This window comes from Ruditapes philippinarum, unplaced genomic scaffold (assembly GCF_026571515.1).
Source record: "Ruditapes philippinarum isolate M1 unplaced genomic scaffold, ASM2657151v2 ctg4659_1_1_1_1, whole genome shotgun sequence".
Lineage (NCBI taxonomy): Eukaryota > Metazoa > Mollusca > Bivalvia > Venerida > Veneridae > Ruditapes > Ruditapes philippinarum.
Genome location: NW_026853037.1, coordinates 73685 through 93567, shown reverse-complemented (window position 1 = coordinate 93567; position 19883 = coordinate 73685). Strand labels below are relative to the sequence as shown.

The 19883-nt window shown below is 31.9% G+C and overlaps 2 protein-coding genes across 4 annotated transcripts in view; both read right to left on the bottom strand.

The window, feature by feature from the left end:
- Positions 1-12791, bottom strand: part of LOC132732157 (folylpolyglutamate synthase, mitochondrial-like) — a 30554-nt gene extending 17763 nt beyond the window's left edge. Inside the window, exons 1-2 of one of the 3 annotated variants that reach the window (XM_060718544.1) lie at positions 12720-12791; positions 8967-9024 (exon numbers count right to left, since the gene is read on the bottom strand). In XM_060718544.1, the coding sequence (XP_060574527.1) occupies positions 8967-9005 (39 nt within the window). In that variant the 5' untranslated portion in view covers positions 9006-9024; positions 12720-12791. Of the gene's footprint in view, positions 1-1074; positions 1093-3605; positions 3779-8966; positions 9025-12719 lie in introns of those variants that run through there. The other 2 variants (XM_060718528.1, XM_060718536.1) reach the window with 2 other exon arrangements.
- The window catches only part of LOC132732148 (axonemal dynein light chain domain-containing protein 1-like), a 46274-nt gene continuing 38788 nt past the window's right edge, over positions 12398-19883 (bottom strand). The window contains 5 exon segments of the mRNA XM_060718516.1: positions 12398-15189; positions 15191-15314; positions 15957-16072; positions 18017-18094; positions 18971-19144. Coding sequence (XP_060574499.1) covers positions 15019-15189; positions 15191-15314; positions 15957-16072; positions 18017-18094; positions 18971-19144 — 663 coding nt within the window. The 3' untranslated portion in view covers positions 12398-15018.

Here is a 19883-nt window from a genome sequence, read left to right as displayed (position 1 = left end):
TCTATTCTGAAGGTCTAATGCTAAAACTCATGCAAACAGAACAACATTCACATGGACTTCTTAAAATGTAAACTGTTAAAGTTATTTTAAATTAAAATTTATTTGTGAAACTTGTAAAAAAATGTCATAGTTTTCAAAAAAGATTTGCATGATTTGTGCCATACCCCTACAAATACATGTACATGACTGAAATGAGAACATGAGTAGGAAAAAAGAAATATTAAATGATTAAAACAGATAATCCCATTTATTACTGTTTGTGGTCAAGGTTTGGCTTTGAAATTGAATAATGCTATCAAATTCATTAGCAAATATCGAGGTATCCATATGTACTATAAATTACAAGTTCTTATGACTAAAACTAAAGGGTCTTTATAATGTAAATATAATACACATTCCAAAATCAATTTGTAACACAACATTCAATATAATGTGTATACATTAAGATGAGACTTGCATCTGTAGGAAAGACAACACTATTTATTAATCATTACAAATCAAATATCCATAAATTTACTGACACAGTTTAAGTTAAAAATTCACATTATTTATTAAACTCACTACTTTTTAACATAGACTAATTAACCAAGTAATAAATTTCAACTGGTTATCAAACAATTTTGAAAGCTAACTCAATTTTTTAGTCTAATATATTTATCACAAAGGACTTTATATTAGTTTAGTGTTTAAAATTATTTTTTGTCCAATAGGATAACAGTATTTCAAATGAATTGTAAGTCATTTAGTTTGGTAAATCAGCAAACTGTTAATCAGTCTAGTAAATCGTCTGTTTATAAGAATAATTTAAAACACTATGCTGGTAAAAATTTATTAGTACGTATTTCCAAAATTAAATTGGCTGCGCAAGAAAGAAAACAACATTTTCAAACAATATGTAAAACCAGGCCTGTGTAAAACATATTTTACATCCAGTAGAGTCTGACAATTCTAAGTACATCAGGGATTTCACAATTAACTACTTGCTAGTCAATTTAACCACAATATAGTGATTACACTCTTTTTTACTGCAGTGCACATTTTAAGTAGCCCATGAGATGCAAGGATTTCACTTACCCTCAACTTTTTATAAAGCTTAAATAGAAAAATACCATAATAAGGCCTTGAATTATAAATTGGAAATATAACACTTGATCTATCTTAACTTTTATGACAATTACTCACATTCAGTTCTGAATGTTATTATACAGTAGGCACATACAAATAACTATAACAAAAAAATAGTCAAGTTAGTTTAAAAATATTTAATTTATTTAAGCTTGATTATGAAACAGACATAATAAGTGATATTAATCACTTTCTGAGTTTCAAAACTACTTTGCTGGAACAAGCCAGTACTGAAGTTATATGCAGAAAATGGTTGTGACACCAAGGGCCTGAACTGAGGATCCCTGGGATGAGAGGCAGACCCATTAACAACTTAGCCATTACTCTTGTTAATCATTTTCACAAAAAACAAAAACAAATGAAAATGGTTTGGTTAAACACTGTTCACAGCTCTTCTGTCCACATAAATCAAATCACCAATGTAAATTTTATTACAAAAATATGATATTAAAAGTACATGTACAGCTTTCAATTAATTCAGTCATCAATGCTAAACTTTTAACTTTAAAAAGTTGCATAACTCACAAAAATTAAATTAATTCAAGAGTAAGACATGCAGTCATGAGTGTTATGACCCCTTCATGGCAACAACTCTCAATAACCAATTTTGACAAATTTTCTAACTAAATCTAAACTAAAATAAAAACTATTAAGTTAACAAGAGCTGTCTGTAGGACAGCACGCTCGACTATTCTAAGTGCTTGATAGTAAAAGAGCCTTTATAATGTTAATTTTTTTAAGTTCACAAAAGGGCTAATTTTTTTATATAAATTTATGTTATAGGCCTTAGAGAGTATAATTATACAGTATTGGCTTGACTATTCAGAAGGTAATGTCACAAAGGTGTTTTATTGAGTATAATAATACTAATTACCTATGAATACATAAATTTGACAGACAAGGTACAAAGGCTTGTTATTAAGATGTTTTATCAAGTAAATCACTGCTTTATTATTATGAATGCATAAAATTGTCCCAAAAAAGGCACAAACCCTTCAGTAGTTATTGAGACAACAGCTTACAAGCAAAACTTTACCATGAATTTCTAAGTTGAAAAAGGGGAGAAAAATCACCCTAAATGCAAGATAGAATTATGGATCTTTGTCAGTGACCTACAATTATGACCCTAAATGCATATGTGAAGTTTTAAATAAATATCTTTAATAGTTATTGAGATATGTAAAACTTGCATGTAAACATTAACCAAGAGACTAAGTAGAAAAGGGGATATGAATCAGCCTTAATGCAAGATAGAGTTTATGGAACTTGGTCAGTGACATACAATTATGACCCTCCAATTATGACCCTAAGTGCATGTGTAAAGTTTCAAGTAAATATCTTTGAAGACCTTTAACCTTTAACCAAAATTTCTAAGTTTCAAAGGGGCAAATAATTCTGCAAATATTGCAGGCAGAGTTATGCAATTTTGCAAACTGATGTACATTGTTACTATAAAAGAGTATTTCAAATTTCAATTGAATATCTCAAGCAATAATTGAGATATTTGACTTTAAAAAAAAACTTTAACCAAAATTTCTAAGTTAAAAAGGGGCATAATTCTGTCAATATTGTAGGCAGAGTTATCCAACTTGTCAATCTGATGTACCTTGTTACTATAAATAAGTATTGTAAGTTTCAATTGAATATCTCAAGCAATAATTGAGAAATTTGACTTTACAAAAAACTTTAACCAAAATTTCTAAGTTAAAAAGGGGCATAATTCTGTCAATATTGTAGGCAGAGTTATCCAACTTGTCAATCTGATGTATCTTGTTACTATAAATAAGTATTGTAAGTTTCAATTGAATATCTCAAGCAATAATTGAGATATTTGACTTTACAAAAAACTTTAACCAAAATTTCTAAGTTAAAAAGGGGCATAATTCTGTCAATATTGTAGGCAGAGTTATCCAACTTGTCAATCTGATGTACCTTGTTACTATAAATAAGTATTGTAAGTTTCAATTGAATATCTCAAGCAATAATTGAGATATTTAACTTTACAAAAAACTTTAACCAACGCAGACGCCGACGCGGACGCTGACGCCGACGCCGGGGCGACTACAATAGCTCTCATATTCTTCGAATAGTCGAGCTAAAAAGGGGCATACTTTCAAAATTATTGGTTTCAGAATTATATCATGTCCCTTGTCTAACAACTGCACCTTGTTATAGTATTCAAATTTTCATGATGATAACGTTTAAAATGTTTGAGTAATGCCTAATGGGCTACAGTCTATATATCAAAATATACCAGAATAATAAAATTATATTAAAATTTTCCATGGAAAATGATTTAACTTCAAATTAAACTCATTAAAAACATTGTTTTGACTCTTCTGATAAATCAAGTTACGTTTAAATCTATTCTACATAACATTTTAACAGTATTGGCATCGGGTCCGCCATGCGCGAAAGTTCGAATATGATTAAGTACGAATAAATCATATTTGTTTACATGAGCTACGGACATTATTTACCTCATATTTTGAATTGTCACCCTTTACCACAGCTGATGCTACTGTACGAACCATTGCGCTACACTATAACTTCCACAACCATTTACAAAATCTTCGGAAAGTAACTATTTACACCGATCACGGTTCCTCAACGTGCTTTCATTTTGTGCCAATTAGCAAGTGGCCGTTGTCACGTGACTTTGTAGTATTTATAAATTTTACATAGCAAAGCTATCATTTTATTAGTTTCGAATGAAATGGTCTCACATAGCATTAGTTTACGCTTGACTGAAGCGCACATAATTAGGCTGGATGGGGTTCTTGTATGCCATGGCCTTTTAAAGTGGTTAAATATATGAAAGTTGCAGCTTGTAACATGCTTTAAATAATTATTGTCGATGATATAGAACATCTTGAGCAGTCTAATAACCACTTCTATCACCTAAAGCAGAAAGAATAAGAAAATAACAATTTTTAAAATTAAATAAATTCCTTAAGAAACAACAGGGTCTTTCAAATTTGAACGACCTTGGTTTAATACAAAGACGATAAAGTAAAAAAACATATTTATATTATATATACATTATCAAAAATACATGTAGATCTATGGCGAATGTTTATAATAGATAAAAAGCTTTCAATTAAAAGGCACCAACTTCCAAAGAGGATAAACTGCAATCGAGAGTTCAAAATTGAATTTCTTAGTTTTAAAGCGTCTCAAAATGTCAATAAAGTCCTCTCCTGCATTTGATTGTATTTCTGACTTTATTGCCAGATCACATGCTTATTCTGTCATTTCACCTACAGCATTGCTGTATTAAGAAAACACTTTAATGTAGCTTTCTCCAAGACAGCCTATACCAGCAGCAATGACAATCTATTGAACTTGTTAGGAAGTATTCCTGACACGAAATATCCATGCAGCATTCTTAAATTAGCCAAATATTTCTGTCCCAAGTATTGACTGCTACTCTATGTCAAACTATGTTTGCTTTTGCATGTAAATTTTAGGACACTCACATGTCCAAAGTAATCGGTATTTTAAGTGACTAACAACACACTAAATTAAATTTTCTATGTTGCTTGAAGATGTAAGAAAGAACTGTTCTTCCTAATAATCATCTTCATTAATGCCTTGAAACGAAGTATCGTAATAACTGTCACCTTTTTGTTTCTTTTGCTTCTCAGATGTAGATTGATTAGTCTCTATATATTTGGACATTATCAAAACCCCAAATTAAGAATTGCATTGTCAATGCTTAGGGTTTCGGCGCATAGATTAGAATAGAAACAGGCAGGTGGCACAAACCTTTAAAAATCCCATATTCAGACCGTAAATGTTTAATCTGTAAAACATTAGGGGATGAATTTCATTTTTTACTTGAGTGTCCTCTGTATATTGATTAACGCAAACGATATATAAAACAATATTTTTGGAGAAATGCTAATGTATTAAAATTTACTGAGCTTTTAAACAATGATATTAACAAAGTAGTTATTCAGAAGTTATCATTGTATGTCTTAAAAAGTTTTGAACTAAGAACACAATATTTGAACCGAATTATGTAAAATATATATAGATATATACATGTGCATGTACAAGAATTGATGGATCTTGCATATATCGTATTATGTAATTGTTGAAATTGTATTTCTTTATTATTTTTTTCTTAAGTCACCAGAAATTCTCCCCTGTTAAAGTTAAAAACATGATTTGTGAATTAAAATCAGTTAGATATATATTTTTTTTTCAGGTGATTGCAGATTAGATCAAATTAATGATTACAATTGTTATTTACTGTTTATATACTGTTTGACTGCCATTGTGATGATATTTTATTGTGAAATTTAGATATTACAATCTTTTGTGTATTAATATATTTAGCTATGTAAGATGATGGACATATCATGTCTTATTTCTGAATAAAGTATATATATCGAGCCTTGTATAACCTAAAAACTTCTAACAATAACTGTTTCGATGCTACATTGTTAGGATTTCCTTCACATAAATGAGATTTCATGTCTCTAACAATATCCATAATATCCTTCTTCTCCTGCTCATTTTCACACATATATTTTTTTCTTCTTTCCTGATTTCGTCTTTTAACAGCACTTGGATTATCCTTGTAATATTTCCTCTTTTGACCCTTATCATCCATTATTCAGTATACAATGTATGTACATGTAGTTATTTAGTATGGTTTTTAATATATTATTTAGACTATTCAGAAAGTGTAATGTCATGGTGCTATCAGCAGAGATAAAACAAAATATCACATTTCTGTGTTTAATTGGCATACAAGTAATAGAAAGAGCATCGAAACACGAGGCTATCTGATTTGTTCGAGGGGCGTAACTCCCCGAGTATAAATCAGATTGCTGAGTGTTTTCATGTTCTTTCTCTTTTGTATCATAGTCAAACATAAAAACACGTTCCCTGTTGTCACAATATGAAAACCCAGGAAAAAGTAACCAATGAACGAGCATCTGAATATGATATTTCTGTCGCTTTCCCTTTCTCTGCCGTCACAATAAGTAAACCCCTGTAAAAATGAGCCAATCAATGGGCATGCTCTGGAGTGCGGGTAACTAATACCTGCACTCCAGTTAACGCACTTGGCAAGCATATGTATACGATTTTACAACAGAAAGGCGTTTTATTCAGGTTATTATGAAAAGATTTGATCTATTCATCATACTAAACATGTTAGCTTCAGAAAATTGTAACTATATATAACTATCATCCTAAGAATGCAATATATATGTATTGTATATATTTATGCATGTATACTGCTAATGATTCCCGCTGTTGTAGGACTTGTGCATTTTGTAAATGAAGTTAAAATTAAATTTGGATTTGTAATAGGGAGTTTTTCATAAATCTCCGGACATAAAGCATGTATACTTAAAGTTTCTGAAACAAATACTTGATGTTAAACAACAAACATGCCGTACTGCAGTTTCTGCTGAATTTGGTGTATTTCCTTTGTATATAGTGCGTTGAATTAGAATAATTAAGTTTTGGTATAAAATTAAAAATATACCTAACTCAACTTTGTATATATTAATGATTTTGTAGGGACGAAATGATACATTGTTAAATAGTTGGTCATGTTAAGTAAAAATAAGTTATTGGATGTCCTTTTTTCTTACTAGTGGAATAGTGACAATATCTGAAATGAATGTTAAATTAATTATTCAAAGAATCCTATCAGCAATATTACAACAATGGTTATCTGGTCACCCCAACCCCCGTCATAAATTTGCACAATTCAGGGTTATTTTTGCACAATTCCTGTATTATTTCAACATTCCTTCGTAATGGGATATACGTATCAGGTGTATAGTCAATATCATCTGTGTATGAATTTTAAAAATCATTAACAATAAAATCATTCTTTTTACCAACCTTTCTGTTAAAGTCTCCATTGACGAATACATATCCTATTTGTTCATAAATAAATATACAGTCTTCTAAAAGATCAAGTCGGTGTTTATAACATTATATGTATGAGTGTCTTCAACACGCTTACAAACCCTATGACAAGTAGAGAAACTGAAAGCCCTGATCAGACTGCGCGGATGCGCAGGCTGGTCTGGATCCATGCTGGTCGCAAACGCATTATGTTGGTTTTGTCATGACGCGGCTCATATCATATTTTGAGTTGTAAAAACTTTATGATCAAGTTACAGCCAAATTATAGTATCGTAATGATTTTTCACTATTTCAATGCCATTCTTTAAACTATCTCTATATTATAAAGTTATACCACCACTATAAACGGTGTATAAATTTTCTATAAAAATTATGGACAATATAACTATTCATTTCAACGTAACTGGTAGATCACGTCGCAGTTTCATATTAACAACAAACATTACTATGGGAAATAATATTTACAAAAGCATATCTTTGTCTTTTTATTTTATTTGTCGGAACATAGTCCATTTACATTCCAATAATTATTTCAAAGATAGACAAATCGGCATTGCAAATGCCTTTGACCAGTTACACATACTAAATATGGTCAAGACATACAGTTTATAAAGGATATTCAAGTTCATTTTATAAATACAGGATATATTTTAAAAATGAATATTTCACGAGTGTCAGTAGTTAATTACCTCTTTTCATTTACATGAAATGTAAATTCAGTAATATCTTAACAAATAATGCTTTTTGGAATTTATAATATTGATAAATTCTCATTTAAGCATCATATTTGTGATATAAAACCATAAAAACCATTTCGGACTAGTATATCGGCGATGGAACAAGATACTTAACTACCCCCCCCCCGAAATTAATTTTTTTTTATTATTGAGGACACTTCACTATCCAATACAGTGTCTCAGGTTTCTGATGTGTGAAGTGTTTTTGGGTGAGGTGTCTGAAAGTATTGGCGATGTTATCCAAAAAGTCGCTTCACATATATTTCACACATATTTTATTGTCCTACATAATATATCTGCTATCTTCAGTTATACTCTGGCATACATGTCCGTCGCACTTTGTGCTTTCAGCACTTTGATATGTATCCTACGTATGAGTTAAAAACTCCTAATTAGGCATTTTTATCTACTACGTAGGAGTTATTAAGTCCTACGCTAAGTCCTACGTAGGAATTTAAAACTCCTAAGTAGGCTTTTATTTATCTCCTACGTAGGAGTTAACATTTTTATAGAACATGTTAAATTGGCACCAAGACGCATCCTTAGAAACCTAAACTATCAAGTAACGTTTTAATTTTATTTTGACCAAGACTTTGCATTCTGAAAATTGCATTGCTCTCTAAAATTCTGTAATTAGGCATGCATTGATAACTCATTATTTTCATCTTGTATTTCAAGGCTTTCTCTTTCATTAAAACTGACAAATGAGCCGCGTCACGACAAAACCAACATAATACGTTTGCGACCAGCATGGATCCAGACCAGGAGCCATGCTGTTCGCTTACAAACCCTATTACAAGTAGAGAAACTGATAGCGAACAGAATGGATCCTGATCAGACTGCGCGGATGCGCAGGCTGGTCTGGATCCATGCCGGTCGCAAACCCATTATGTTGGTTTTGTCGTGACGCGGCTCAAATAATAATCAATATCAAAAAAATATATTCAAAACAGATGTCTACATTTTAGAAACCTGGTATACTTTTTATTTCAGCTTTTATTATGATAATGTTTACTTTTTTTACATATAAAATTTAACATTTCCGGCACCAGTACTGGAAACTCATAGAAGCTATCTCGAATGTTTGCACTTAGCATTATACATGTAAAAGACGGTTTAATTCTTCTTCTTCTAATTTAAGATTACCAGATAACAGCTTATTATCACTTTTACGTCATTGAATTATACAAAGAAAGGGTAAATTACCTCAAAATCCAATTTCTCCTTTTCATCAAACGTTTCCATAACTTTAAATGAACTCAGCCTGTAACGTAAATAACCTTTTTGTAATAAGATTTTAATACATTTTGTCACTTTTTAAATCATCATTCAGTACACGACTAATTATATTGGTAATCAGCAAGTTGATTTAAAAGGTGCAGTCTGCAAATACATGTATCACGATGAATTTGAAAAGCCTTTTATTTCATCAATACGTCTAGACCAATAGAGCAATATGAAACTTAAATGCTATCATTAAAATCATTGTAAACAAAACGCCCATGATGGTCCCTAATTGCCCACCTGAAGATATTGTCTACAAGTTCTAACAATTTTGCAGAACAAGTGACTGATTTAAAGCTTATTTCTGGCAGACACCTTGTACAACTTTGGGCATTTTTGTAAAGGACTTCTTAATCATCATTGCTGTCAATTTCATCAAAATATATCGAGTGGTTAAGGAGAATATGTCGTTTTAAAAAGTTTTTTTTTTCTAGTTTTAGCATTCGTCGCCATCTTGTTCAGCAGAGAGAAACCATATTTGAGCAATTTATATAGAGGTTCACCTAAGGAACATTCCAGTATACTTTCATTACTGTTGACTCAGGAGGTCTTGTTTCAATAAAAATGTTCTTGATGGATGACGGACCCAGGAGTAGTACAAATTCTCTTATTGGGCACACTTTGTGTTTTTCTGAGCTAAAAATTCATACCAGAGTTATGGGTAATTGTTAGTGACCCATAATTGTCATAAACATCAAAAGATGTGCGTGCAGTTTTAAACTAGAACAATCAGTAGTTGTGAATCTTGCGTGCAAAACCTTCACCAGAAGAAAAAAAAAAACATGCTAGAGTTATGGGTCATGATCAGAGTCTTATAAGTTAACCAAAAATCTGCTTTTGGAGTTTCAAGTGTATATATATATATTTCAGTGCATATGGAGAAAGAACTTGTTTGCAAAAACCATAGACATGAAGTTTTAAAGTTTACAAAGGTGAATAATTTGGTACAATTCCATACCAGAGTTAAAGGTCTTGGTCGGTGACCTGTATAATTTTGACCCTACAGAAATTATGTAAAATTTCAGCTAAAACATTCAGTGGAGATAGAACTTGCATCTTTACCGGGGAAATTGTAAGTTTGCGTTGACGAAAATTACATGGAAGGTTAATGTGCCATGACCTATGATTGTAAACATGTTAAGTGCTTTTGGAGATAAATCATAACCATGATTTCTTAATTACAAACGAGTTAATTTAAATAAAAATCTTGAGTTGTTAGTCTCGCATTGTAACCCTTAAATACATTTGCGTTTTCATTGACAAACGAAGTTGCCCGATGAACCTAAATAGCATTGTAAAATCAAGATCTTTAAAAGGTATATTCGAGCTAAAATATGATTTGACTTCAAATGTGAATATGCTAGTAACTGATACATAGATTACAATCTAACTGATCTTAATTAATATTTTACATAACAATCACTCTTTCAATAAGATTTTTGCATTTTTTATGTCATAGCTTGTTTTTCAGGTTCATTAAAGTATGTTTGCCTTTAAAACCTTTCCTGTACACATGCTGTCACATTTTTTGCAGAAGCTTTTTATCTCAATTCGAGTAAAAACAATGCCCAATTATTACTGCAGTCAAAATAGAAGTCCATGTAACCTAATCTTGTTGCACCCGAATCATGTGCACTAAACTTCAATAAATACAAATGCACCTGTCAGAAAAAAGACGGTTAGAAAATAAGTTTGGTGAAAATGTCTGATTACTTCAAGTGTTCAACCACTATTTCATTAAAATTCTCACTTTAATATTACTATACCTATATAAAGACAAAACAAATACAGATGCATTTGTCAGAAAAACAACGGTTAAAAAAGTAAGTATGGTGAAAATTTCTGATTTCTTTAACCACTATTTCATCAAAATTCTCAATTTAATGATATTACTGTACCTATACAAATCAGTCAATGGTAGAAAGAATTTATAGTTCTTTTAATGAGATTAGTTTAAATTCAGTGATTTCATTTTTTCTGATCTTATAAAGTGGATAATCATCGTCCCTTGTAAATGAAGTCACATAGTTTCAGATGAATTGTCAGTGATGGTTTCACCTGACAAAGAGAACACATTATTTATTAAAACATAAGCTTTATATGTTACAGTATGAGGAATAGGTCTGTATTGTATTTAAAGACCCGGACCGAGAGTAACCTTGACCCCAGGGGGTCCAAAAGCAATCACAACCGTGATTTCCACATAAGGTTGCTATATATAAGTTTGATTATAATAACTTGTTCCAAACTAAAGTTATCGTCCGGAAACCATGAAGTGGACCGACCGGCAAGCTGGCTCCTATATACCCTTCTAAACTGTCGCTATGAAAGTCAGTTGTTGCAATATAGGTCACTGGTTCAATGGACAGCCAATGGTTGCTATGGAAAGGCACTGGTTGCTATGGAAAGTCAATGGTTGCTATGGAAAGTCAATGGTTGCTATGGAAAGTCAAATGGTTGCCATGACAAGTCACTGGATGCTATGGAAAGTCACTGGGTGTAATGAAGTCTATAGTTGCTATGGAAAGTTAATGGTTGCTATGCGAGTCACTGGTTGCTACGGAAGTCAATGGTTGCTATGGAAAGTCACTGGTTGCTATCGAAAGTCAATGGCTGCAATATTGTCACTGGCTGCTATGGAATATCAATTATTGCCATGGAAAGACACTGGTTGTTATGGAATGTCACTGGTCGTTAAAGAGGTTCATGATTGCAATGAAAAGTCAATGGTTGCTATGTAAATAAATGGCTGCTATGTGAATCACTGGTTTCTATGGGAAGTCACTGGTTGATTGGAAGTCATTTTTTGCTATGTTAAGGTGTCAATGGTTGCTATAAAGTATTGGAGCACTAGTATCCATTAAGTAGCAAATGTCCAATAATATATTTTTAAACTTGCAGTGAGACTAAAAGTGTTGTTACATAGCACAACACTATTAATACCCTAGTGAGGTATATACCGGACAGGGCATTTGAATGATTAATCACCAGTCAAAATGCACTTTAAGACACCTAATTCATCTCTTCAATCTAGTGAATGAAAATAGAAAATGGGCGAAAAAAAAGTGATCTTTTTTACTTTTGTGATCATGATTTTTGCAAGCATCTAGAGGTACCTCTTCAACTCAGTAGTGAGTTAAATCCTTAATGTTCCAGATTTTGAAACTGCAGCAGAAACAGCGGCATCAGTGAGGGAGGCCACGGTGGCAAACAACAACAATAGCATCCTTTGTCACATCTAAATATGAGCTGCGTCATGACAAAACCAACATGTTTAGTTGTTGTTAAGTTGTGGCTTTATTTTTCAACATCTAGTAACTTATCAAGATAGTTTGAAAACAACAACAAAATAGTAACATCTTAATCAGTTTAATATTTAATGACACATTTTATATCTAACAGCAGTAATCACAGTTTTAAGATAGGAATAAATCAATAAGGAGTTTTGAATAATGACATAAAGTTGTAAAAAGACCTAATTTTGCATTAAAATCCATAAAACCATTTAAGTTATATTTGAAAACTAGCACAACTCAGATTTCTGAATATTTATCACACAAAAAATATATAATTATAATAAAAATAAACTGTTTTTCTTACTTTTAATATACTGTTTAATAAGGCACCAACACAAAAAGTTTATCATTTTAAGAAGAAGAAATTTAATGACCTTACTTCTTACACAGGTATACTATCCTTCACAGAAACATTTTAATTCTTCAAAGTTTACAGTTTATCTTAACAATCAACAAATTAAGTTATAAGTGAAAAGTTTGGTCACTTCTTATCAGTAAAAGAAAAACAAAACAACAAGAAATCATGTACAAACAAAATTATTTACGTATGACTTATCAGTGTGATCAGGGTTAATGATTACTTAATGCCTCGTCTGATTTATAGAAGATAAGTTATTCCAAATATACTAAATATGTAGCTGAGCATTTAACATGTACTAACCAATTTAAAAGTTTTAAATAAAGTGTATTCACCAAAACAAAATGGTTAAAATACCATGTACATGGATTATGCATACATCCCTGACCTGTCTAATTCTAATCATCAGACAAGTGGATACAATAAGAATTTCAGCTCAAAATGTTTCTTCATGTCGATGTTTGTGGTTAATCTATTGTTATTCAAATAAAAAGGTCAGACTAGGGATATCAATCATCACAAAAAAGGTGTTTTCTTCATATTTTTGTCTGCAGTATGTACCCTGTATTTATGAAAATGGTGAGTTTTCTTTATTAATACAGCAATGTCCCTATGAAACCAGAATTGAAAAAAAAATATCTTTGGAAAATTTAATGATTTATCACATTTATTAAAGAAGATAACATAAATAATTAAAAAATTAATACACCTCAATATATGAAAGGATATCTAGAATTATTATAACTGATAAATAATGACAATACATTGTCAAATATTTAAATAATATAGCACTGTAACATTCAATACAGATCACTGTTCCATTATTACCCTGCTTTCTTAAAACTCATTAAATATATTCCATAATACCATATTGATTCTAATTAGCAACCTTCCATCAAATAAGCACACCCATCAAAAATTTGTTTATTCACTTTTTGGGGGCGGTTGGGTTTTATATAGCATCAAAACAGTAGGCAGCTTTTCAGCTTTACTGGTGGAGGACATCAAAAGTTTAAAATAGCAAAGTCTGATATACATGTATCTTTGCTCTATGAATATAATAACATAATCATCATTTTATTCTTAATACCATACCAGCCAAAAAGAACAATAATTAGAATGAGTACATGTACAATAAATTAATAACAAAATGCACTTTTTAAAATGTTCCATAAGAATGGATAAGATACACAATCTACAATTTTGCTTTTATTTATTTCTAAAATTCAGTTAATTCACTTAAAACAAGAGTTATTGCTAGATCACCATGCTTGACTATTCTCAGTGCTTTGTAATGAATCAAGAGCCTGGATAATAAAGAAGTTCAAAAATGGCCATAATTCTGTCAAAATCCAGATGTTAGAGTTATGTTCTTAAATAGTGACCTCCTATTATGCTCTCAAATAAGTATGTGAAGATTCAACCCATTCCCTTAAGTAGTTTTGCAGATACCAACTTGCTAACAAAAACTGAACCAAAGTGTGATTGCTACAGTGACGCGACACCAACGCCTGGGTGAGTACAATAGATCTCCTTATTAATATTATTCAAATTGTTGCACTAAAAGTGAAATCAGTTAATCATCAAGCTTCCCAGGGTCAATTCAAGGGCCTGTAAGTATACAGCCAGGGTTAAATCATTAAAGGCAACATGCTCTCAAAGAATAGAGTCTATAATCACTTTCCAAGGGAAAAAAATGTTTTCAGTATTTCATTCTAGTATTCATCAGCATTCTTATGGCTAAACATGTTTCCCAATGAATTCATTCCCTCTTACTGCTAATGAGTGGCATATAAAAATAACTAAAACAAAATAAAAACAATAAAATTATCACAGATATTCTTAGATAGGACGGAATGTGAATACCATTGTATGTTTCCTATAAGTAAATAAAATAAATAATTCACAATTGTAATATATTCAACGAACCTCAAATGTATCAAACTGATAAATGCTGTTACAATTGAAAAAATAATAATAAAAAATAATGAAAAAAACTTTCGCGTCTTTTTAAACAAAGTAAACAAAGTTTGTGAAGTGTTGATATTATCATATGTTTCTTGACAAAAATAACATTTTTCTATTAAAGTCAAAATGGGTAAAAAACCAGGGCAGGAGAAAGAAAAAATACTTTGTCTGTATTTCTTCACAGTCAGATACATGTAACATTAGTAACACAGAACTCTGACTTGTCTATTATCCATGATGGATCGGCTGATTGTTCTTATAAAACTATTCAGTGCTGCTATACATAACACGGTGAACGTTCAACATCATTATATCACAGGATGAAGGTTTACTTAACCGTCACATCACATTTTCACTTTTTCTTTCCTTTTGAACCCTTTGAACTCTTAGAAGTTTGTGATTCAGGACGAGGTTTTTTATCTACATCTGACGCTTCTTTTGAAGCGGGTCGTGTTGAAGGTGTTTTCGGAGGTTTCGGCGTCGTTGCCTTAGGTTCTTCTTTAGGTTTTTCCGCCAATTCTTTCTGACGTTTTCTCGAGCTCAGCAATTCTCTTTGCCATCTCTCTGATTTTCTCCAGACAAACGTTCAACTCAGCCTCGGCAGTGTCGGCTTTTTCTTCTGCTATTTGTGCTCGCTCTTCTGTAGCCCTGTCAACATGACATAGAGATTATTGAACAAGTGTAGGTTCAATACTGAATTTATTGACCAAGTTAAATAATAATATATTATGCAAGCATCTGGCAGGCACTATATCATTTTATTCAATGAATTCAATAAAAACAGTAATGAACCTACACGAATATAACATTCTATTTATCACATACCCAAAATAAAGACTGTTTAAAGTGAAAAGAATCATTTTTCATTGACATGCCTATAGTGCAATGCTAACATTTAGGGCGTCTTCGTATTGTATAACGCAAATAACGTCAGGTCAAAATATATGCATGGCCGCACAATATCATTTTTAGGGAGTCACAAAAGCAGCATGAGTATGTGATAAATCCAGTTGATACACTACATCTAAATTATATAGCAAAAACTATACATATGTTTACCAAGAATATGTTTACATAACATCTCATCACTGAGAGCTTTATTCTGATAATCCACAACATAATCCACAGCAAAAAGCACAGCTTTACACTGTATTAAAAATAATGGCCATTTTGTGATAAGAATTTCTCCAACAGTACAGATATTGATTTCATTATAAGTTTTCAAAAAACATAATGTCTCAAGGATATTTATTTATTGTATGTATTGTAAATTATTATAGATTTACTTACAGTAACTGTTTATTTAATGAATCTACAGCAGCTAAGGCCTCATAAGCTTTTGCCGTATCAGGGCCTCCAGCCCCTGGTGGACCTGGAGCAGCAGTTTTACCATCAGGAAGGAATGGCTGAAATTATCATGTAAAATAATATTTATGTTATATTTTAGAACTGATATGCAAATAAGACTCTAACCTAATGAATATTTATGAGAAGTTGTACTATTCTTATTGGCTAAAGTTGCATGCCTCCAGAGGAGCCAAAATATTTCAAGAAAATTAAACTTGAGAAAAATGTACATGTACTAAGATTTCAACAAAAGTTAAACAATTCAATTTACATGTTATATGCGATTAATGACTGATTTTCCAGTAACTTTAACCAAATTTATCTGTGTTATTAATGCAAAAGGGCTATTATAGCACATTTTGACCTCTTTTTTGGTAATTTATGTGGATTGTTTGTGCCGTTTGTATGCTGTTTATTTTTTTTTTGTTCACTTCACAATATTTTAGTTTTAACTAGAACTGCCACTGTCATGATGTGAATACCCCCGCATACCACTTTGTCAGAATCAACAGTGGCCATTTAGAGCTCAAGGACAACCTTCCTGCCAAACCTGAGGTTACTAAGCCAGTGCATTGCTAATTTATGTATTCTACATGCTTCAAATGTGAAAATGTCAAAATCAATACACTGCAGACAGGCATTCTTAAGCATTTGAGCAGACAAGCTTATTATAGTAAAAAATCCCTGTGACCTTGACATTTGACACAGTCACCTAAAAATCAATAAGGGTCATCTACTAGTCATAAACAACCTCAATTCCAAATATGAAGACTGTTGACCATAGTATTCTTAAGCAATTGAGCGGAAAAGCTTTTTAGTCAAGGCCCCTGTGACCTTGACCTTTGACCCAGTGACCTTAAAATCAATAGGGGTCACCTTATGGTCATGATCAACCTCCATGCCAAATATGAAGACTGTGGGTCAAAGGTTTCTTAAGTTATTGGGCGGACAAACTTTTTGAAGTCAAAGTCCCTGTGACCTTGACCTTTGACCCAGTGATCTCAAAACCAAAAGGAGTCATTAACTAATCATGACTAACCTCCATGCCACATATGAAGATTGTGGGTCAAAGGAATCTTAAGTTATTTGGTGGACAAAGTTTTTTTTAGTCAAGGCCTCTGTGACCTTGACCTTTGACCTCAAAATCAATAGGGGCCATCTATTTATCATGACTAACCTCCATGCCAAATATGAATACTGTGGGTCAAAGGAATCTTAAGTTATTGGGTGGACAAGCTTTTTTTAGTCAAGGCCGCAGTGACCTTGACCTGGTGACCTCGAAATAAATAGGGATCATCTACTAATCAAGTAGATCTACTAATCAAAATACCAAATATGAAGACTGTGGGTCAAAGGAATCTTAAGTTATAGGGTGGGCAAGCTTTTTTAGTCCAGGCCCCTGTGACCTTGACCTTTGACCCAGCGACCTCAAAATCAATAGGGGTCTACTAATCATGACTAACCTCCATGCCAAATATGAAGACTGTGGGTCAAAGGTTTCTTAAGTTATTGGGCAGACAAGCTTTTTATAGTCAATACCCCTGTGACCTTGACCTTTGACCTCAAAATCTATAGGGGTCATCTACTAATCATGATTAACCTCCATGCCAAATATGAAGACTGTAGGTCAACAGAATTTTAAGTTATTGGGCGGACAAGGAAAAACCGACGGACGGCCGGACGTCCGGACAAGCTGATTCCAGTATACCCCCCTTACAACTTCGTTGTGCGGGGTTATAAATACATTTTCAAACTTTTCATGAAAACTAGCATGATTATGGAGGCGTGTTTTGCTTTAACATGCATGCATGGCTTACCTTTTAGGGTGTAAACAAATAAAATCCAATATATCAACTTGAAACAATACCAAAAGTAGTAGAGGTCTTTTTTATGATTTATCTTTCATGTAGGAAAATTGAATTAGTGTTTCTGTGAAACAGTTATCAATATAATTATGTTTTCAAGCATAGGTTTGGCTATATTTTTTTAAAGGTGAACTTTACCTGGCTTGGTCTCTGTTCCAGTTTCTGGACATGAGTGTTGTCATCTCCACCAATGACCTCCAACTTCTCACCATCATCCTATAGTACACAACAATGTGAGTTACATGTTATTATTATTGAGATTTTTTTCTTTATATTATTAGTTATATAGATGTATGACAGGTTATGTTACAGTTTGGTTTGAACAGTTGTTAGCATTAATTTTATAACCTAAGCAAAAAGGCATGTGTTATAATTAGCAAAGAATCATTTTATATACAACCATAAAACCTGTCAAAAGTTCTTATAAATTTACAAATTCATATAACAGTATAACCATCTAACATTTTAAAGTTTTTATAACAAATTTATATTTCAGTACAGTCAGTGCTTTTTATGATAAAAAATTATTGAAAATTAGAAATGAATTTGCAGCGGCAAAGTTTCTAAATAATATAAATGTAATGATTATCCAGTGAAATTTTATATTGCAAATGTGCAGTACTGTGCTATTATTATTATAGATATATACTCATATATTCTATGGTTTTCATTATTTTTTACACAGACTTCATTTTGTATTTTAAAGCAGTCTCTATCTATCTATATCTTTTGAATTACATTTAACCAGTGTTATCTTTTATGAGAAAGTATACAGCTGTCATTGATTCAGTGCAAAGCATATCAACAATATATTAATATCAGATGACAAATATAGATACACTGATATCAGATATATGTCAATTATGTTACAACACCATAGTTACAGAAACTGACACCTGTTTTTGTTTATGTTTTAGGCAAAATTCAATTATTTCTAGGCATTTAATCAATTACACAAATTTATCCAAATTTTAAAATGTGTTATGATTATTGATCAATAGCAAAATTTTGACAATACATAAAATGACAGAGCGCTCTAACTTCTGAAGTTAGTTCCTTTAATATAAAAAGAACAACAATTGTATATCTTACCTTTTCCTCGGCCTTTGTCTGTGTGCTTGTACCAGTGTCTGTTTTTGATTCCTCACTAGTTTGTTTACCCTCCTCAGTTTCTCCCTCAGTCTGTTCCTTCTCCTCGTCTTCTTTACCTTCCTCAGAGGCTGGTTCACCCTCCTTTGTTTTTTCTCCCTCAGCAGGCTTCTCACCCTATGTCATAAATGAAATAATGATCAACTTGCAACTAAATATTTGTTCAAAGTCCACAATCATCTCGTGATGTTTTAATTTATGTTGTTTGATCAACTGAATACAGTCCGACCCCGGTTATTCGACAACCCTTTATTCGAATACCCGGCATTATCCGAAGTAGATCGGCGGTCCCGTTTTTATCTCTATATAATCAATATATATACGAGCGTATTATTCGAAATGCATTATCCGAATACCTCCTATTTTTCGAAGTAAAATTTCGGTCCCGATTTTACAATTATGAAAGAATTTCACACCTTTTATTCGAAGCCAGTCTAATTATTAATCGAAGCCAGACTAATTGGGGCAAATCCACTGGCTGACCGGTCGACTTGTGAAAAATATCAACAGTCATGCGTGTATTTAGACAATCATGATAATAACTCTTTGTGTGTTCTTTAATCAACTTTAATTGCCGAAAATGAAAATCAATGCACCGTGTCCGATTTTTTACTGTTATTGCTTGAAGATGACAGCAACAATTTTCATACATACCGTATATGTAAATTTGTCAAAACATCCAAAACATTTTTTTTCATTAATTGTAACGCTACGTGAGAGCCTTTATCCTAATCCAAAATACCAGAGTTAAATACCGTAGTGTCAACATGGCCATTATCAAGGCTTTGCGCGAAACGAAACGATACATAATGTAGAATAATATGCAAGTATTTATGTCTTTAATGTCAATACAATA